This window comes from Recurvomyces mirabilis, assembly GCF_035927965.1.
Source record: "Recurvomyces mirabilis strain CCFEE 5264 chromosome Unknown scaffold_5, whole genome shotgun sequence".
Classification (NCBI taxonomy): Eukaryota; Fungi; Ascomycota; class Dothideomycetes; order Mycosphaerellales; family Teratosphaeriaceae; genus Recurvomyces; species Recurvomyces mirabilis.
This window is the reverse complement of record NW_027041939.1, coordinates 407,210-428,488: the sequence shown is the minus strand read 5'-3', so window position 1 is coordinate 428,488 and position 21,279 is coordinate 407,210. Positions and strand designations below refer to the sequence as shown.

General features: G+C 53.1%; 6 protein-coding genes across 6 annotated transcripts; 3 read left to right on the top strand and 3 right to left on the bottom strand.

Moving 5' to 3' along the window:
• Positions 1-57: 57 nt before the first annotated feature.
• Positions 58-8,401, bottom strand: BCK1 (mitogen-activated protein kinase kinase kinase; the record flags this gene model as incomplete). The annotated part of the gene is made up of 3 exons (XM_064835180.1): positions 58-175; positions 235-5,994; positions 6,456-8,401. The coding sequence occupies 3 exons, from the start codon at positions 8,399-8,401 to the stop codon at positions 58-60; spliced, it is 7,824 nt and encodes a 2,607-aa protein (XP_064697115.1).
• Positions 8,402-9,334: 933 nt separating this feature from the next.
• LTS14_002473 (uncharacterized protein) lies at positions 9,335-9,697 on the top strand (the record flags this gene model as incomplete). The annotated part of the gene is made up of 2 exons (XM_064835179.1): positions 9,335-9,342; positions 9,397-9,697. 2 exons carry the CDS (start codon positions 9,335-9,337, stop codon positions 9,695-9,697), a joined length of 309 nt encoding a protein of 102 aa, XP_064697114.1.
• A 2,085-nt stretch (positions 9,698-11,782) lies between these two features.
• Positions 11,783-12,193, top strand: RPS20 (40S ribosomal protein S20; the record flags this gene model as incomplete). The annotated part of the gene is made up of 2 exons (XM_064835178.1): positions 11,783-12,030; positions 12,088-12,193. The coding sequence occupies 2 exons, from the start codon at positions 11,783-11,785 to the stop codon at positions 12,191-12,193; spliced, it is 354 nt and encodes a 117-aa protein (XP_064697113.1).
• A 302-nt stretch (positions 12,194-12,495) lies between these two features.
• On the bottom strand, positions 12,496-14,109 carry LTS14_002471 (uncharacterized protein; the record flags this gene model as incomplete). The annotated part of the gene is made up of 2 exons (XM_064835177.1): positions 12,496-13,900; positions 13,961-14,109. The coding sequence occupies 2 exons, from the start codon at positions 14,107-14,109 to the stop codon at positions 12,496-12,498; spliced, it is 1,554 nt and encodes a 517-aa protein (XP_064697112.1).
• A 1,946-nt stretch (positions 14,110-16,055) lies between these two features.
• Positions 16,056-19,091, top strand: LTS14_002470 (uncharacterized protein; the record flags this gene model as incomplete). The annotated part of the gene is made up of 5 exons (XM_064835176.1): positions 16,056-16,386; positions 16,438-16,955; positions 17,087-17,503; positions 17,666-18,078; positions 18,224-19,091. The coding sequence occupies 5 exons, from the start codon at positions 16,056-16,058 to the stop codon at positions 19,089-19,091; spliced, it is 2,547 nt and encodes an 848-aa protein (XP_064697111.1).
• Positions 19,092-20,019: 928 nt separating this feature from the next.
• On the bottom strand, positions 20,020-21,081 carry OTU1 (ubiquitin-specific protease otu1; the record flags this gene model as incomplete). Its single annotated transcript, XM_064835175.1, has 1 exon — positions 20,020-21,081. The coding sequence occupies one exon, from the start codon at positions 21,079-21,081 to the stop codon at positions 20,020-20,022; it is 1,062 nt and encodes a 353-aa protein (XP_064697110.1).
• Between the last annotated feature and the right edge of the window lie 198 nt (positions 21,082-21,279).

Genomic DNA, 21,279 nt, shown 5'->3' with positions numbered 1-21,279 from the left:
AGCAGTGGGTATACGCTCAAATGCAATGTCGTATTTGTTGGTGCTACTCCAGAGCTTTTAAAAGGCGCCTCGGATCTTAGCGTACAGGTCGGTGTCCAGGAAATTGTAGTTGGGATCGAAAATGCAGAAAGGTGCTCTCAGCAAAGTATCCGCGATCGGTCGTTCACGAGGGTCACTGTATGTCTGTCAGTGTGTAGATCTAATCAAGTAGGGCCACAGAGGAAGTCAACTTACATAGTGAAGCAGTCATACATAAAGCTCAGGGCCGCTGGCCCGATGACACTGCTGACGTCGTCTGGAATTGGTGGCGCTTGGTTGAGACTGCCCAGCTTGTAGATAGCACCGATCGCCTCTTCCTTGCTCCATGGTCTACGGCCTGCGAACATTTCTAGGACGACACACCCGAGAGACCAGATATCGACTTTGGCGCTGTAGCCCTGATTCATGGCTGTCAGACCATCTCCAGCATTTTGGTTCATTGGCTGCGACTGCGCGCGGATGACCTCGGGAGCCATCCAGAAGACAGAACCTTGCATGCTGTTGGTGATGTCGTTGTTGTATGGATCTGCCGAACGCTTTGAGATACCAAAGTCTGAGATCTTGCAAGTTCCGTCCAGGTCCAAGAGGAGGTTGTCAGACTTGAGATCACGATGTAGAATACCTTCGCTGTGCAAATATGCCAGTCCGTTCAAGGTCTGGCGTGTCAAAGATGACACGACAGGCTCCTCAAACTTACCATGCTTCCTCAGACAAGATCCCACACTGCCACCAGGAATGTACTCCAGGAAAATGCTGATGCTAAATTCCTTCCGCTCACATCCAAGGTACTGCACGATATTGACATGATCGAGATGCTGCATTGTATCAATCTCCATATCCAGCGCCTTGACCATTTCGCGAATCCTGTTGGGATCTGTATTTGGTGCTTTCGGATTGACCTCCACTTGCTTGACAGCCAGGAGCTCACCAGTGGTTGTGTTCATACCGAGGTATACACGACCAAAGGTGCCCTTGCCAATGAGCTGGCCACGCATCCATTTGAACGTTGGCTGTCTTTCCGGAATATGCTTGTTGTTGTGCTGAACATTGCCCTCTGGTATCGTATCCTGAGGTATGGTTTCGAGGTTGTTAATGAGTCTGCTGCCACGAGCGGGCTTGACTTGCTCGATACGGGCCCCGAACATCTTCGTGCTCTTCCGCCGAACGATACTGTTGGCTGCGTCTATCCGCAGCGTACTGACTCTACCCAGTAGCGGGTTCTGTACGGGACCAGCAATGCTCGATGGTCTCGATAATGTGTATGAAGACATCGAGAGATGGCCTGGCTGCATGTTGTAGTTGTTCTTAACCACATCGCGGATACTCTTGGTCCTCCCCAGCCCTCCAGATTTGCGCATACTACGCGCAGCAACAGATGTAATGGTGTTGTCTCCTCGCTTGAGTGTGCTCTCGTCGCTGCCAAGTGTGTCGGACTCGTCAGCGCTGGACATAGGTGTAATACTCCTGCTATGTAAGCTCGAAGACGATGCCTTGCTACTCAGTAGCGTGCGATCAGTGGACACCGGGCTACTCTCGCCCCCCTCCTCCGCATTACCAAGTGGCTGATCAAGGTCAACATTCGGGAAGAACTCGTCCAGATGCTCGACAATGCCTTCAGCGGGAGGACGATTAGCCCACATGTCACTAGCAAAGCTTTCTCGCCTGCCGAAGCGATTCGCATCATCAGGCGAATCTACAGACCACTGATTGGAAGATGCAGACTCCGGTACACTGCGCTGAACTTCCGCGCCGTCTTCAAGGCCGTTGCCACTCGGTGGCAACTTTGCCAACTCAAACTTCACGTTGTTTCTGCTGGTCTTGAGCTTAAGCTCAGGCTTGCTTGGAGAGCGACTCGTGGGCGGTGACTCGGAGATACCAAGGATTGCATGAGCTTTTGCATTTGCGTTGGTCGGTGCTGGAACAATTTTCGGCATGGTCTTGTTCGCCAGAGGTATCGCGAACAGACCATCGTCCGAATCCTCGTCTTCCTCCTCTTCCAAGGTCGTAGCGGGAGGTGCAAAATCTACCTGTCGAGCAGGCAAGTCGAAGCTTGGCCCACGCTTGCTGACCACGCGCGAAAGCTGGCCAGGAGGATGCTGTGCGCTCGGGCTAAGTTCTGGGCTATGGCTCCTGCCTGTACTCCTCAGCTTGTCGAGCATAGGATTAGACGGCGTGCGCAAGGACAAATTGGGCCGGTTGGCTTTCAAAGTATTCTCATCCTCGCGCTCCCCATCTTCGTCGACATAATCAGGCACCTTAAACTGCTGACCTCCTTTAGACATGGTGAACGGACTTCTCGCCGTGGCTCCCGATCCATGTCGCTTCAAAGCGGCACGACTCAGCTCAGCAGCACTAGACACAGCTTGTGGCTGTGGTCGTGCACCAGCTTCCTGCCTCAAGTCAGGGACCGTCATACTCTTCTGCAAGCCACTAGACTGCGCCGGTGCTCTGGAAGGTCCTCCCACACTTGCAACAGCTTTACCTGCACCAGCCAAGGCCGCACCAATACCACTCGGTACGCGCCTACCCTCCTCTTCTGGTATGGAGCCATTGGAGTTACGCTTCCATGGCTCGTCCTTGCGATTTGGCCAGCTTGTTCGTGCTGGGGGGCCTTGCTTCTTAGTTAGACTGTTGGCCTTGACAAGCGTGGCAGTCGGGTCCGGCACCGGCGGCGGTTTTCTCATTGGCACTAGGATGTCTGTCTTACGATCGAAGTCTCCCGATCCCGATGAAAGTGGTCTGTTTTGATATGGAGACTGTCGGGGATGGTCAAAGTCAACCACGTTCCGCACACCAGAATTATGGTCGGAGATTCTGTTCTGTCGCTGCTCCTCATAGACTTTCCGCTTCCGCGCCACTTCTTTCTCGTGCTCCTCTTGCTTGGCATCCAGTAAAGCTTGTCGTTCGGCTGACGACAGACTGGCGAAGTCCTGCTGTAGCATGGTCTCCTGATAGACTTCTGGGGCCGAGGCACCTGGACTTTCCTTTTGCAAGTACTGTATCGCTTTGACCTTATCAGGCACCAGTGTACTCTCGCCGGACCGGAAAGTGCTCGGCGAGCCCACTTGCCCTGCCTCAGTGAGACGCCGATAGGTCTCTTCATCCAGAGGCTTACCAGTGAAACTTGGTTTTCTGAATGGACTCGATGGGAAGCCGAAGCCAAGCCCTGCACTCTCCGGCGGCACAGGTCCACCCGGTGCTCGTAGAAAGAACTTGAGACTGCCGGAAGAATCTGCCATCCTGGTCACCGCACTCATCAACAGATGGTCGCCAAGTGCTTCGTCATGCTCGACTCGTCCTGCACCTGTGATATGTACTGCCACGTCAGGACCTTCCGGCACTCCAAGATTGTAACATATCACGGTACGCAATTGATCTGCAGTTTCAACCTCGGAGATATCGATCAAACGGTAGTTCCAGCCATCGGGAGTCACAAAGATGAATTTCTTGTCGCCTTCGCGAGCGGCAGGACGACCTCTGGCCTGCGGGATTGGTGGTATGGATTCGACAGATTCTACGCTCGTATGAGCACTCTTCCGGCTGGGTGGTCGATCTATAAGTGAAGAGTCTGATGGCGTATTACGGAGCTTGCCCTGAAGCCCATACTTCGTAGCTTGTGGAGATGCCGGACTCGAATCTTCCTCAGCAGTCGTGTCGCCCCCATTGTTCTTCTTATCACGTCTGAACTTATGCAAGAAGCCTTTGTGCTCCTTCGCACTGGCTGGAGTCTCTTGACTGCTATGCCTTGTGGTTTCAGCAGGCGGCCTTGAGCCGTCCGTGGCATTGCGTCTTCTTGTGTCTTCTGGAGGTGGTCGAGGATAGCCTCCATCAGAGTCACGGCCAGACGTCGGTCCAGCACTCAGTCTTCCTGGTGCTGGCGATGAGCTACTCACACCATGCGGAATGACATTAGTATCGCTGCTCGCATGTCGAAAGTGGCCTGGTGCATAATATCGTCCTGAGCCCTGTGCCGTTCCATTCGCCTGGTTACCCGGTAGGCCCGGCAGGCCAGGGCTTTGCGCCGGACTGTGGAAGTTCCTGCCACTACCTGGAGCAATCTCACTGCTTGCGCTGGGTGAGTGCCGCCGCGGTATGTCGCCTATAGATTTCAGAGCGGCCGAAGACATGGCACTCCGACCATTCTCGTCAAGCGACCGCGACAGGACATCCAAACTTGCTGCTCGATGCTGGGTGGAAAGTCTTCTCTGTGCGATGGTCATCGAAGGCATGGCTCTGCCAGGCGAGTCACCATCACCGGCAGTATTCGGCGTTGACCAGGTGTTAATGTCTTGTCGTGACATATTGGGTGAGTTCTCCACGCCGCCATCTGTGCCAGCACTGGCCGAGTGTAGAAATTGATTACTCTGTCTTCGGGCATGGAGAGGCAAGCTGACAGTGCTTGTCGACGTAGCCGTCGCGGGCGTGCTTGCACCACCAGTCTTCGAGATATCCCTCACCAGCTTCCTGAAGCGTCGCGACTCCTCCCTCTCCTTTGACTGATCCCAGATCAAGTTGTGGTTTGTGCACTCTCTTGCGATCTGAGGGAGTACAGTCTGCGGCAGAAAGCCAATGTTGCGCTGGCCTGGTCCACCACTAGCTTTGCCTATGTCTAGGAATGTAGAGCCGGACACGTTCAGATGTTGGAATGCCGTTTGCCACTCTTTACTGAAATTGTGCGCAGCCAGCCAAATTTGCACTCGCTCAGCTGGCCAGCCCTGGTCCTGCGGGCTTGCCGTAGTCTCTCCAGAAGATGAGTGATCACGATTGCCTTGCGACGGGCTATCATCTTTACTATGCCTGGTCGAAGCCCGACTACTGAAGGGATGCGGGTTTGAACTTGTCGCCGGTGACGGATGCTCTTGAGTCTCCTTCGCAGGTAAAATCAAAGTCTTCTGCCTTGCAGTTGTAGGTGTGGGTGGCGGATAATTGTTCTGCGGAGCTGGTGCTGATGTGACTTGAGTGTATGAGTGCTGTGTCTGCTGATTCTGATACGCCTGGTATGGCTGGTTGCTAAGCCATCCTTGAGTCTGATTGTAGTCCTGATAATGATCACCATATCTCTGCTGCTGCGCCAATTGATGTTGTAAAGCTGCATCTGGACCTGAGGTGAAGTCATTTGAATTGCCGCGCTGATAGCTGTTCTGCTGGTGTACCTGTGGCCGTAGTGGAGGCAGCAGCTGTGGAGGCTGCGGACCAAAAGAAGAGTGCAGAGGTGGAATGCCCACGCCCGGACCAAAGCTCTCTCCGCCTGGGATGTAGGTTGCAGAAGTCAGTGGCTGGTCGGCAGCAGGCAAAGGTGGGAGCTGTTGGAAATGCTCGTAGTACGCCATGGGGTCATATGTCCGGAGCTCACGGTTTTGCATGGGCGGAGGGTAAGTTGCCTGACCACGATTCCACGCGTTGTACGTCCCGTTCGGCTGATTCGGCGGAGGTGGAATGTTGACATGCATCTGCCCTACCGCGCTCATGGGAGGTCTGGGTGGAGGACCAGGCAAGTGCATGCCTGGTGGCCCCGGAGTCGAGCTGGGTAGCGGTGGCGGAGGCGGGATATATTGCCCGTGCCCACCACGCTGCTGCTGCTCCGAGACATGTCGAGTGCCGGGTACCGACCATCCTCCATGCCCTCCACCCACCTGTGTCCCGCCCGGCGTCACCGGTGTGCCCCTCCTATACTGCTCCGCCTGTTGCGCCGCCAGCTGCATGTTGATCTCAGCAAAAGTATGGGCACGTGGCCTCGGAGGAGCGCCACTAACCGCTATGGAAGGATATGGACTGCCAACGCCAGTCTGAGGCCGGAGCAACGAGCTCGCCTCGCCGTAAGTCGTTCCCGGGATGTCATTCAGCACCACGCCGGTCGGGACGCTCAGGTTGTGGCCTCGGAACTGCGCATGCGCGGCGGGCGGCGGACTCGCTGTCCTGGGATCGACGTCTTCTGATGTACCACCACCTCTGTTGCTAGCTGATCGTTGGCGCGCGTTTCCTGTGGTAATCATGACCTCCCGGCCTCACCCACTTTATTCGTTTGCTATGCTTCCACTCTCCAGCGCCTCTCCGATGGAATTGCGCGACCAAACTATCTCATATTTTGCGACCCTCTTCGTGGTATCAGCGTCACCCCCAGCCTACTACGGTGGCCTGTAAAGTGCTTTCCAAGAAACAGATCAGCTCGACAGCGTACCGACGCTCCACCACGACGGTAGCGGGTAGGGCGGGCAGTAGTGCCCGTGCGTGGGGAATCGGAAGCGAACGCCTGGGGGCGAGGGCGCTTGTCAGTAAGCCATTGAACTTTTAATCTGCAGCTTTTTGCTTTGCTGTAGGCTAGTAGTAATCTAAGGCTAGGCATTCGTTGGAATGCTACACAGTACCTCAAGATCCTTCTTGCTAGCTAACCTCGACTATACAAAGGCACACCTCACCCAGGAAACCCGCCCCGAGCGATCTTCTTCGCTCTTTGGTCTCTACGATTATGATTAGCTCTGCTGCCTTTGCTTGCCTCTTTCCTTCTTTGCGCATTCGCCGTACTCGCTTCGCCAGAAGGACCGGCGACTGATCCACCCCTCCCGCCGCCGCTGCCTCCCCCGCCTCGACCACGTCCTCTATAGCCTCCTCGTCCAGCGGACGGCCCATCCGAGTCTTCCGTCTCCGTGCCACCAGGCGACTCCCTATACGAAGTTCTCTCGAGCGCTGCCTGCCTCCCATCGAAGGTAGCGGCTGCACCGAATCGAGTTTCGAGCCTCTGTAGCCGCTTTGGCTCGCGCTGAAGCATGATTGCCCAACCTTCGATAGCTTCATCTGTCATGCCAGTCTCGCCCTTTAGCGTCATACGCGCTTGACCCCTTCTGACATCAAATGTTCGGCCGAAAAGCTCTGGAGACGATCTGTAGGCTTTGAATAATGCCATGTCGTTCTCCTCCTGTGTGATTTTGGCCGATGGACCAGGCTCGCCATCCGGATGCGCCGAGTCCACGGTGCCGCCCACATCATCGAAATCGTACGTGTCATCCCGCTCGTCATCATCGGCGTCGAATGCAGAAAGTGCAGATAGGATGGCAGCTTTGTTAACCGGGCCAGACTCTGATCGATCCGCTTTGCCAAGGTGAAGTCGAGATGCATCCGCTGATAGTAGATCGTCATCATCGAACAAATTCCGCCGATCAGGTACGAATGGTTCTGGCGGTGGTGGTGTTGATCTAGGGGCAAGATGGTCGATCTCTTCTTGTTCGTCGCTAGCCCTAAGGAATGCTTCGTCCGTCCGGCCAAGACTTTGTAGATGTTGTGGCAGCGAGTCATCAAGCAGATGTGCGGTAACCTGTTCTACATCATCGTGGTACTCGTCAAGCAGTCGCATCACGAAGCCAGATCCAAGGTCTGGGAATAGATCCTGTACCTGCGTGACGAGACTCATCTGATGGATATGCATATCTCCACTGCTTTGACGGTTTCTGCCTTTCCTTGATCTATGACGAGCCACTCTCTTCTCTCGAGCAATGCTTGGCGTACGATATGTTCCCAGCTGTTCGATGAGCTTTGTAAGTCTCGTCGATCCACCTTCGCCGATTGAGCGCCTCAGTAATGAGAGGAGCGGTGTGTTCGTGACGACATCTGCGAGCAAAGATGGCACACCAGCTTGCTTGTCCGCTTGAGCCTTCAAGTCGTACAAGCAATCTGAAAGCAAAGAGAAGTTGGGCTGTTCAGTCTTGACCAGAGAAGCAAGGCCCAGATACGTTACACTACTGAGTGACTTCTTCGAGCCGTCGTTCAACAACTTAGTGTAGGCAGTCGCCAGTCCGTCCAAGAAGTCTGAACCAGTCAGGAAGAAAGTGCCAATATCTGGACATAATCGGAACAGCGGCGCGAGTCTTGTCAATTCAGGTAAGGCTTGGCTTGACGAGGTAGACTCTAGTGCAGCAGCCAAGCTAGTCTTTCGTTTCTGCAGTGACTGTTGCAAGTGGCCTGTATTGCCCAACCATAGCGTTGTCACAAGTCTAGCTGCTGCTTTGCTTCTCACATGCGCATGGCAAAAGTCTTCCAGGAACTCCAAAGACAGCAAAGCTTTCGGAAAGACGCATTCTGCAGTCATACGATCTATGAGCATGAAACATAATCGCTGCAGTTTTCGAGCTCTGTCGTTCGATAGTGATGAGTCCGCGAGTGGCGCTGCAACGATTTCTCCATATGTCGATATCAAGAACGTCCCAAGAGCACTGCCGTCACCAGCTGCTGTCGCGAAGTGTTTCTTTCCAAGCTGTAAGTATGAGTCTGTGAGGGTGAGCCAAGCATTTAGGCATGCTTCCCATTCTGTTGGTGCAATGTCCAGGCGAATCTCGATGGGGGGTATAGGTGCAAGAGGAGGCAGTTCCATGATGCGGATCTGGTCAATCCTGAGGATTAAGATCGGATCGTATGTCCAGATATTGTATCTTGCCAATTTATTCGGTGAGGTCTATTTCTTCTTCCCCAATATCGACGTGGTTATGACAGATCCAATAAAGGTGGACGAGGCGGCGTCCTTCCGCACTCGCACACAAACCTCGAGAATTTAGCCACGGCGAGCTCTCGACGCCGATAATCTTACATGTATAGGTACTCTAAGGTATAATACAATAAAAAAGCTGGAGTAAGACAGAGATGGTAAGATTTTGCTGTTATATTAATACTCAAAATTGCACTTGTCATTTCGGAGTCTCGAAGTCCTCCATATATCCCACAAGTCAACCTCGGAGGCAAAGTGTATGTTCCGGTAAGCCTGCAAGGATTAGTGCCCAAGTAGCCAACCAATTGCAAATTATTACGAGCTATAGTAGAGTACAGGAAGTCGTGCACATATTGTGCGGGTGACCCTCGCCGGCAAACTACGTGGTAAGGATGATGTCTATGCAAGTTGCCAGATATGAAGGCATAATGTTGCGTTTGCATATATGTAGTATATGATCGCTCTACGTACCTTACCTCCCGGCACACTTGATTGTACTATGCTTCTGATCGAGCACCTGGGTACGTGGCCAACGAAGCAAGTATCACTATTATGTAGACTGCACCATTGCGTTACACTCCGACGGACGCTACACAATCTGCTTATCGTAATGTGCGTGGAGGTATAAAGATTGTGTAGTATGTAGACTGTGGTGACGTTGAGCTGTAAGCATACGTAGATGCGCAATAGTGCTGTAGTAGGAAGACGTGAGGTCAGTAGAGTGGAGGTTGAGTTAAAGCATCCCGAACACGTGACCGCCATAATGGCCACTTCAGGAGATGGTTCCACACCACAGTTCTGGAGGATGACGACAACGACGAGATGGCGACGTAGGTATCCTGCTAGGACGATGCGAGTGTGGATGCGTGTACTGATGTGTGTAGGCAACGTATATTAACAGAGCTTCCGTATACCGGTGAAAACAGCATTGCCGTATATTCAATCATACCGAAGCGCATTGCCTTCGACCCTTCGTTGCCAGTACCGTCCGAACCTGGGCCTGGTACGCCGCCACCATCGCCTCCGCCTACTGTGTCGTCTCCTGTTGTGGCCTCGGAACCCAAGCGCAAAGCCAAGAAAGCCGTCTCGCCAGCGCCAGCGGCAAAGAAAGCTTGTGTCAAGAAGGCTCCTCGTGTTGGGAAGTTCGGTCCGAGAGACGGACCCTCTGGTGTCCGGAAGAACTAAAATTTAAGCTTCTTACCGCCGTTGATCGTCCAGTCTTGAATGCACCGGAATGTGTGTGTATCATGAGGATGAACTTGGGAAGTCCACAGTTTCAAGTGCTTCTTCGGTACCGTCATAGTAATAGCTCGACCTCGTCGCATGATCTCGACCTCAACCATGTTAAGAAAACCATCCTGTTTGTGCCTGAAGGATGCGACCCTCTTCGCCTTTGGTAATAAAGTCTGCTTGATTGCTTGGGTTGCTTGCATCCGCATCGACAGTAAACCTCCGAGAGTCATCTTCGTGCTTCAGGCGGCAGATGCGCCGGCTGATTGCGATCCTGTCTCGATGATCCGGTACGCGAACGCTGAACACGAGAGGGCGAGCTGGATCGACCTCGCGAATTCGTCCTACATCGCCTCCGCTGACTCGGCACAGGCCTTGGTCATTCTGCCAGTCCTCTGTGACAACGAAGGCGCAGTCCACAAGCGGGTGTTGAGACATGATGTCTCACAGCCACTAATCCGACCACGACTTCTGTGTTGTGGCCAGGCGAGCGCTATCAAGCGTGACACACGGCACTTGAGGTGAGGCGTGGTCAAGCCAGAATGGCGCTGTCAAGTGGCGCGGTGAGAGATGCCAAAATGTGTTTGTCGATTGAGCTGCAGCAGAATTGTGCTCCTGAGAATCGGCTTCACTGGGTGTCGATAGATGCTCAATGTCGATGGAAGGCAGTGGATGTCGAAGCTCGCCACTTGACACAAGTGCTACGTGGATTTGTGCTGAAAGTCAGACAGTGGCATGTCGAGAAAGGTAAACGGGAACAAAGCGCGGTATGTATCGTCGTTCCAAGCTAGAGCGAGAAGCCGCTGTGAACGCAACAAGCCGTGGACAGCTGCCTTCTCGCGAGTGTCGCTGCAGGATATGACATCGCGCCGATACCGTGCATTCACGTTCACTGTCCTGAAACCCCATCGTGTACCTGTCGATGGACGAATGTTTTAGTTGAAGCAGTCCATATGACACACTCACTCATGTGCCTGGGCTTGAATTAGAAGGTGAATATCATGGTTTCCCTGACTCGTTGCCCGCCTTGCGTTGAAGAAGGCACATATTTCGCTGCAGCCAAGGCGGTAGGCGCCACTCGGAGGTGTGAAGGTGGTAAGTGACATCGAGTGCGGAATGGTCCATCAGCCTGGCTGTGGAAAGGGTCTTGCAGCAGCGGCTGGAGGGGCGTAGTCGACGGTAGCCAGTTTTGGAGATGGTATAGATCTGACATGAAGCCCGACTAGCCATTGGCTAAGCAGGCCACTGCGATAGTATTTGCATTTTCGAGAGTAACGCGACTGCGCCGCCCAATACCCTGGCAGATGCGGTTGGATTTTGTTCTTTACCAGCCACCAACTCAAATGTGTAACCTTGGAAGGTCGTATACGAAGAAGCGACTGCAATACGATGCCATACACTTACCCAAGACTGCACTCTTCCGTCACATCCTACAGCGGACTACTCGTCGGGAGCGAGTGGAAGCATGGCCGCCAACGCTGTAGCCCAGCCAGCACATGTCTGCCAATTGCGAGTGTTCCTACGTCGTCTTCGTCAAGTACCTCTCCGCTATGCGGTACGGACCTGAAGATCTTGATGGCCGGCATTTCAGATCAACATTGCTGGGCTGCTGTTGGGATCGAGGAAAGATTCGCCCGCGACCATCTCAAAGTACCGAGTAGATTTTTCCGAGTTCATAAATCGAGTACACATGCTTTGCGGCCATCACACCAGCTCCTGATGTTCACCTTTGATCTGAGAACCGAGGCTTATCCTGAGGTCTGCAATGTATTGTGAACGTTGGTCACGTGCGACCTCGACCAATCCGCCAAGAAATGAAATTGCAGCACGAGCCCGCACCAATTCAACCTCGCTGGAGGATCGCTGGAGGATTTTCTCTCGACACCGATCATCACTTTGCCGTGCCACTCTGTGACCGAGGTGAGGACATATTATGATGCCTCGAGGGAATGCGACACTGACAAGATTACTGCAGTCGTGATTGGACATCCGCAGCCTACACCACACACACCACCAACAACCTCCAGCACCACCACGAAAATGTCGTTCCAAGACCCCAAGAAGTCGTCCGGCATGGACCAGCCCAAGATCCACAAGATCCGCATCACGCTCACCTCCAAGAAGGTCTCCTCCCTCGAGAAGGTCTGCAGCGAGCTCATCGAGCGCGCCAAGAGCAAGGATCTTCGTGTGAAGGGCCCAGTTCGCATGCCCACCAAGCACCTCAAGATCACCACCCGTAAGACTCCTTGCGGTGAGGGATCCAAGACCTGGGATACTTATGAGATGAGGTAAGGGATTGGAGATTGCGGAGACATGAGAAACAGAGGTGCTAACATGCGACCTAGAATCCACAAGCGTCTGATCGATCTCAACGCTCCTACCGAGGTCGTCAAGCAGATCATCATCAACATTGAGGCTGGTGTCGAGGTTGAGGTCACCATCGCTGCCTAAGCGCACGGCCGATACTCCATCTCAAGGCGGCGAGCTGAGAATGTAGAGAAGCTTGTAGAGCATATAGATGCAAGCCACCTACAGATACTATCCCTCAACTTCATGCCCAAATTCTCCCAGCACAGTATGGGTCTACATGGATGCTAGAGACCAATCTCTCACCAATTGAAATGGCGTGTTCACTTGATAGGTTGTGCTTGAAACAATGTAAAATGCTTGGGATATCTCTAAATAATGGCAGAATCGACAGGGCAGAACTTTCACAACAATTTTTTGATCACAACGGCGACCATATCGTCATATTACCTGCCACCAATCTGTCCCTTCGGTATTGGCTTGATCCAGCAGACCGCCAAATTGATGGCGATAGCCATAACACCAATGATCCAGAGTGACTTGTGGTAGTTGGTGTAGTTATACCTGAACACAATGGCGAAGACGATGCCGCCCAAGTTACCACAGGCACCAGTGAACCCAGACACGACACCGTTGGCATGTGGGTGCACATGGGGCACGAGCGAGTAGTTCAAGCCGTTCGCGCCCTCAAGGAAGAAAGCAAGAGCGATACCGATTGGCAAGACCAATGCATATAGCTTGTCGGGATTGGCCACACCAATGGCGATGAGGACAACACCCATAATGATGCTGTAGGTGTGAAGCAGGATTTTCTTGGACCAGACATTGCCAGTCGTCTTGTAGGCGATATCAGAGACCACACCGCCAAGAGGTCGACAGATGACATTCATGAGGCCGAACATCGCCGCCCAGTTGCCTGCGCCTTGCAGACCAAGGAACTTGAACTTGGCGCCGTAGTAGTTCCCAAGGATACTGTTGATGGAGAGTTCGGCGCCGAAGGTGCAGAAGTAGCAGGCTCCAGTGACGAGAGTTTGAGGCGAGAAGATAACCTTCGACATCTCCTTGAACGAGGGCTTCTGGACGACTTCGCCGCGAGCGGTATCGAGCATCTGTTGTTCGCCGAGCTGTGCCTCGTGCTCGCCAAACACACCACGGGTCTCGCCGAGCTTTTTCTCTTCCTCCATGATGCCGGATGGTACTGGTGATTCCGACCCTGTGTCCGAGTGCTTGTGACTCTCGGTGACGTGACCAGGAATATCGACAACCTGGCCCTCTACGCCGTGTTGACGAAGGTTGTTCTCAGCAGCTTGAGTGCGATCAGCCCATTTGCCGGTCGGAGTGTCTGGACACAAGACAACGAGCGCGATAGCAACCGCGGTAATCAGGATACCAGGGACAACGAACGACACACGCCAGGCAACGTGGCTCGATAGACCATCCTTGACGAGAGCCTTGTAGACAGCTGGCATGACGAAGTAGGTGATACCGCCACCAGCGTTACCGAGACCAGCGGTCAACGAGTTGGCAGTACCAACGATGTTCTTGTCGAAGAAGCCAGTGGTCCATACTTGGCAAGGCACGAAGGAACCACCAAGGATACCGATGAAGAATCGCAGAGCGTAGAGCTGGTTGACACTATATGCGGTACCGGACAAGAAGGTCGGGATAGCGCCAATCAACAAGCAACCAGCAAACGTCCATCGTGGGCCGAAGCGATCGCAAGCAGGGCCAGCAACAAGACGAACGAGCAGTGTGGCGACAAGAGCAATGATGTTGGAGTTGCTGATTTGAATCTTGGTCATGTGGATGTCCTTGGCGATGACATCGGCAAGAAGCGGTGGAAACGCATACCTGGATGCTTATCGTCAGCACGTCGTCGTGGGGTGCAGGGAGGTGGGTATAGTGGCTTACCAAGACCAGAAAGCGATCATAAAACCAAACCAGGAGAAGAAAAACACTCGTCCGTAGACGTTGACAACATTAAAGATTGGTACTGATCGCGCTTTCTTGTTGATAGGATTGACATCTGGTGCGGACACCAGTGCTGTGAGGATACTCATTACGGCGTCGTCCGACGAGTATGGCAATGGTAGGAAGAGTGCTTCGTGGGTGAAAGGTAAATCGACTCTTAGCGATCTAAATGTTGCCGGTCGTTGATCGTCAAGGGATGGTATGAGTAGGTGTAAAGAGTCTTCTGATTGCGAGTCTTTGATCTTAATACCACAGACCACAAGTGACGCTATTGTGCATCTCCGGGACGTAGATCCCACCCATCAATCTGTTGACGACGCCCGAAAGAAACAAGTCCGCGGATAGTCCCTCGTGGAGAACCCAAGGAGACGGAAGGCGGCTGGATATCGATCGTGGGCTGGCGAGGACGGTCCAGGGCATACGGTTGGGAGCCGTCGAGCGAGTCAAGGCTTGGACCGATAAGAGAAGCGGGCCCTCATATGCAACTCGCGCCTTTCGCGTGGCAGAACACTATACCAAATGTCTCAGCCTACGTCTGTCACAAAATGTTTTGCTGTTCTATCGCTGTCTAGGCCGCGCCACGTATATTTGCCGGACTTGCAAGTTTCTCAAAACCTCGCGGGAGTACTCGAGGTGTGCTCGTCGCACAGCAGACGACAACACGAGATCATCTCAGACTATAGGTTTCGAGAGACCGATTGCCAAGCGAGCTTGAGAGACTCCAATCAGCGCGCGAGACGTGAACAGGCTGTTGCTCAAGCCAAAAGACATCTGGCCTATAATCGTAGGTGACACGCCCCAGGGCTGAGGTGAAGTGCATGGATGGGAGCCGGACCCTGCCCTGGAGAACTGCTTATCTTTGGCTGATGATAACAATTCCCACTTTCGGAAGACATGCAGGCCTAGCTTCTCACTCTCTGATAAGACATTTGGAGCCGCCTCAATATTTCCACATTGCCGCCAGTCCAGCGAAAAGTAACAGGCGCATATCATCTCCGCGGTTGCTTTTGAGATCGAGCGTGATTTCAGCCTAGGTTTGGACCATGGCAGAACTTCTTCTGGACGTAAAGCAATCAATGACCCAGAACTGGATGTGGGAGCGCGCACACTCCTGAACACGGGTGTGGAATGGCTCTGGCCTGCCGTGTGATCTGGCCGTGCGAACTCGGGCAGAAAGCGCTAACATTCAAGTCAACGTCGCCGTCGTTGCTGATCGAAGCCCGTGTGTTGTCGAGATGTCGGAGCGGCATGCTTAGCGCCCGTCTACTCGGTAGACCAAGCACGATCACGTGGAATCTTCTCTGCTGACTCAGAATATCTACGTCTGGTCTAGTCTCCATTCAAACAACATCACAAATCTCAAAGGGTATCATGTCCGTTGTCCGTCGCATGCTCGACCTGGCGGAACTCGATTCAAGAGTGGCGTGATTGAGTTGCGATGCTCTCGATCTACCACTACAATGGGCCACCCAGCCAAATATCATCCGTGGTCTCTACCACTGTATGGCGCAGGTCTGTTATGGTTCGCGAGTATGTTCATCCCACCGAGCCGTCATGTTATCGGTCTACCTGCGAGTGCTGGCTACTATCTTGACCTCTCCGGGAAGCACATTCCGCGCAAACGCGCGTGGGAAGTATAGTACATGTTTTCATTCCTCAGTGTCTTGGCATGTACTTCATCGCAGATACTGCCAACACGTCTACTGTGTTATCTGTCCCAGGGCTACCGGCATCGACATCAAGAGACTGCTTAATTCAAGACGCGATGGTCTGGCACGGCGCATCGCTGTGTGCGCTACTATGGGCGACACTCTGTGGTCCTGCTCTTGGGTCTCTTGTCGTCATTACAGAACGCGTCAGCGTATGCAGCGCGGTCTACACAAGCGGCGTTAGTACAACAGTGGTACAATCGACAGTTAGCGTACAACCTACGCCATGGTCGGACTCCAAAGCGAACAGTGGAACGCCTTTTGTCCTGCAAATCACGCCACCCTCGACTTCAAAGGCCAGACGACAGAGTACGGGGGTCTGGCTTATGGCGAACGGAAACACCACTACAGATATCCAAGAAGCTGTACGATACGAGGTTCAGAATGGGCAATTAACGAGCACGACCGGCGGATATGTATCGACGGCCCCAGGGATCGAGTCGCTACCATTCGCCCTGACTTCTGCTCCGGAGGTCATTTCCATCAACTTTACAGTCACTAATGGCGTTCTTGTATGGAGCAATGCTGTGTTCACAGATGGTAAAGCCACTTTGTACAAAACGCCTACAGACCTGGTCGACAATGCTCAAATCATTGCAAGACTCTCAGGTCCGACATCTAACGACTGGGCTGCTGTGGCCTTGATGGCCATGCCAGGTGAGTAACACACATAGTCTTCTACGGCCCACGACTGATCCTAGCCACCAGTCTCGGGCCCAGTTACTGCGAATGCATCTCAGTCCACATCCATGGCATCGGTAGTCTCGATTGGGCCAGCTTCGACGTCTGCGGTGACGAGCCAGTCTAGCCTGGGCTCACAGACTGCGCAGAGCAATACGGGAGGACCCGCCCCATCGTCGACCGGCACTTTCTACTCAGCAATGTCCTCGAGTCTTTCAGTCTCACAAACGACGAGCTCAGCTGTCGTTTCTGGCAGTATTACCATGACTTCGGCCACTACTTCGAGCCAAAGTGCCATTCCGACATATGCATGTCCAGCGAACAACGACTCGACTGTGGGCGATCTCGAAGGCATACAATACACTATTGGTTGCGGCCAAGCTACCACCGGCGATACCTTCGCGTCTACCACAGTCTCGAGGTCATTTAATGAGTGCTTTGGACTTTGCGACCAACTTCCCGGCTGCCTTGCGGTCTACTACGATGGCGGTAGCAATGGCGTAGGCGCAGGCACATGTTGGTTCAACAACCAGCCCGCATCATTCGTCAGTGCCAGTTACGGACACGTTGCTGCTATTCGTGTATCTTCGTCATCGTCCTCAGGCTCAAGCGTCACCCTCGCCACTTTCAGCACTGGGCCTCTTGGACCGATAGGACAGCCGACTTCATACTCCAGCTACGAGACGACAAGCTACAATACTTCGTTTGCAATGGGTCTTTCTATTCCCTCATCGACTTTCACCTCAACAAGCATGATCTCCAGTCCTACGTCAGTCCTTGCGGCGAGCACTACGTCAGCTTCGTCAGCTATGTCAGTCTCCAGCGCCCCATCTACGTCGAGTTCTTCCTCGACAGTAATTTCAACTTCAAGTCCGTTCGCCAACAGCGTGACCACTTCGACATCCATGACCAGTTCTACATCCTCCTCAACAACTTCTACCAGCCCTGGAACAAGTATCTCTTCCACGAATATTCCAGCCGTATCGAGCTCCTCGCAGACAAGCAGCTCAAGCCTGACCAGTACCACGTCGGTGACATCAACGTCCAGCGGTATGTCGAGCTCTTCACCAAGCTCAAGCATTCCGAAATCATCGTCCTCGAGTTCCTCAATCTCCCAAAGCTCTAGCATGTCAACGACGTCCTCGACTAGCAGTAGCTCGATGCCCATGACCGCATCGTCCAGTACTTCTTCGTCTCCCTCAAGTACCACGAGCAGCATATCACTCCCAACCCTTACAAGCTCTGATACTTCAAGTATGACCAGCAGCTCAAGCAGCACGTCCTCATCTGTATCCTCGACTTCATCAAGCGCAAGCAATGTCAACTCGCCAACCTCGACTACGTCAAGCTCAAGCAGTGCTGTTTCATCTACGAGTACATCCTCGGCTTCCATCTCCAGTACTTCAAGCACCCCCAGCCGACCAAGTACGACGAGTACGAGCTCAGGCTCAACCTCTTCAAGTACCTCGTCTGTGACAAGCAGTCTTTCTTCCCCGACGAGCTCATCTTCGGGAAGCTCCGGCGCCTCCTCATCGGGCTCTTCGAGCACAGTCTCATCTACCAGCAGCATTTCGTCTCCAAGTTCGACAAGCATATCATCAAGTACAGGTTCTACCTCATCAAGCACGTCCACGCAAAATACACCGATATCTACGCCTACATACACCTGTCCTGGGCTGAACAAAGCTATTGTCACTGACCAGTACGGTGAGCAGTATGTTGTCCAGTGCGGCTCGGACACCACAGGTGGAAATTTTGATGCGGCCCGCACGACGACTTCATGGAACGATTGTTTCGCATCCTGCTATAATAGAACTCAAGCTGGCAATCCCTGCTATTCGTGGACATGGGCTAGCGGTGCTTTAACGAACACTTACGGCGTCGGATCCGGAACTTGCTACTTCAAAAACTTCCAGACAGCCAGTTTCACGACGGTGGCCAGCGGTAACAATGCTGCGAACTATGTTGGGGCGATCATGGCGGCCCATTATGATCCAAATGGCGACACTTACCCTCCTGGGATCATTCATACTTCCAGCTCCACCTCCTCTGCTCAAAAGACAACGACGACCACAACCACAACACCCACTTCAAGCAGCTCGTCAACTTCGAATCCTGCGATTACAAGCATGAGTTCCTCTTCCTCATCCTCATCCTCATCCTCTACTACATCAACTTCCTCCTCCACATCAACCCGCAGCACCCAATATCTCGTCCTGCCATCCCCGACGCCGTGCGACTTTGGCGATCCACAAGGCACAGATGAAGACGACAGCTTCTGCGACATTCCCCTGAGCTTTCCTTTACAGATCTACTCCAAATCCGACACCACCATCCACGCCTCCACGAACGGCTACATCTCCATCCTCACCGGCTCATCCCAATACCAGACCAGTCCTCTTCCCAACTCGCATATCCCAAACAACACCGTCCTGCCATACGCAAGTGATATGTATCTCTATGGCAGTGCGTACCCTCCGCAAGGTATCTTCTATCAAGCGAGCAGTTCAAACATCACACTCGAGTACTACCTCGGACGATACCAGGGTAGTGGGATGTACCATTTCACCGTCGCATACAACACGAGCGCACCGGGCGTGTTCGTGTATACATACTACACGGTCGGTGGCTCTACTGACGACGGAGTGATGGGCGTGGTCGGGGCGCAAGGAGGTGAGTAGCAAGTACTGAAGATTTATCACACGCATACTAGTCCGCTAATACAATCACCAGTCGCTTCCTCGGGATCTGAAGTCGCCGTCACGTATTCCTCTGGGAGCAATAGTATCCTGCCTGGCCTTATTGTGACGTGCAACACGAACACAAATACTTGCGTAACGACACAAGCTGGAGGGCTTCCGCCGCCGAGCAAAAGGTAGTAGTCCAGACCTGCGCGATTAAGAAGAGTAGGTGGTATCGTTAGGGATGTGATGGATGATGCAGAACAGTCTTTCATGTAGGTACAAATAATAAGCCATAACAGTTCGCACGAAGACTATCATCACCTCGAACCCTCACCTCGAACCCTCACCATGCGCATGCTAGGCGATAATCAAGCCAGTATCAAGATTGCCATCATGCACTGCAGACAAAAAGGGAAGGCAGTCTCGCGACTGAACATGCTTGGGATTGAACGGAATCGAAAAGTCTGAAAGATATTCCTTTACCGTTGTGTTTTGCGCGACTTCCCTGGAACTCAACCGTGGTAGGATATGACTATGTACATCAGTAGTATGGCCCGATGTTAAACCTAGTATACCATGCCAAAGAGCTGGACGGTATGACTCAGATGATAGACGAAAGAGCAAAAGCAAAAGTAAAAGCAAAAGGGGAGGCAGTTCTCGATGAATCGAACCCTGGTCTTATGGATTGAAAGTCCTTGATGTTTATGCTACTTCCCTGGGGCGAAAGATCTGCGAGTTGGTTTATGTACAGTAGTGCGATCATCCGGCGATGACCCGATGAGCATGGATGGATGTGGTTCGTGATGCGGTATGGCAAGCCATGAGTCAAAGGACGAATCCTCCATGACTCATCTGGCATGCCAAGACATCGAACGTGGTCTCTTCAGTCAGAGGAGGCATGAATCGGTCCACAATATGTCAGGTCTCAGCCATCTGGCTCGCCGAAGTTCGTATGTCCCGTAGTCCTGGCATGTTCCACAGCCCACATCTGGCCCTTACCACTCTGCCCGCATTGATTGCACAGCACATCGAAACCATGCGTATCAGTGAAGTAATGCCTTCCCTGCAGAACCTTGCAAAGCTCTCTCGCAGCCCCCAGAGCACCTCCATCCATTTCTTCATCGCCCGTCCGCACGACGTCGAAGACTTTCCGGTCAAATTCCGGATCTGCTCCGGCGAAGGGCGTCACGGCGACTACATCGTAATGGATGCCTGAGTACACCAGGATACATCTTGTCGGACGACCTTCATTGAAGCGATCGATCCGGACGTCTTGGACGTTGATTGACGCGATTTCGATATCAAAATGCTGCGATAAGACGGAAAGTTCTATCCCGCCTCCCCAACTGTCCTCGCGAGAAATCCATTTGCAGTAGTCGCTCGGCTCCTTTTCTAGCATTCCTTTCGTGTAGAGCTCTGGGTTAGCTTGGATTGTTTGGGCAACGATGGAGCGGAGTTCGGTCATCCCGTCCAGTGCTGAGCCGAGGACTGCTGATGACAAGGCGCGGAACATGCAGCTGTTGTCGTCTGGCATCACTCGGAGGATCATCACGCCTTCCAATTGTGGGACAGGTACCTCGGGAGGATCACTCTCGACATCGCCAGTCTTCTTGGTTGAGCGTTGCAGGGAGAGCTGCTGGTCAGGGAAGTCGCCCTGTTGATATGCGGGTGGCGCGGTCTGGTCTCTCGATGGCAAAGGTTTCACGGTCTGTGGTTTCGTGTTCGCCATGGGATTGGAGAGGCTGGCCTGAATGTTCCGTGGCGCGACAGTGAGCTGTTCGCCGCCGAGCTTCACTGATAGATCTGCTAGCTTCGTTGCACCGTCGATGGATTCGGTGTTCAATGCTTGAGGTGGGTAACCATATTTGAGGTCGAAGTCTGGTACGCCAGTCTTCTCACTGATCTCGTGCTGTAGATCTGACCAGGTTGCATTGTCGTCGATCGTGATCGCAGCCACTCCTTGGGGGCCTCGCACACGCAGACGCATTTGGGCGGCAAAGCTCGATGCGTGGCAGTGAGTACGAGAATTCTGTGCGACGATGATGTCCTGATGTCGTAGGAGGTGAAATATATGGCCCGGTCCGGATCTTTGGCTTGTTTGTGGTGACTTGTAGTGGCAATATATATGATGTTTGCACTGCCAAGGTGCAGGTGGCGAGCTGGTTGTGAGATGAGATGTGTGAGG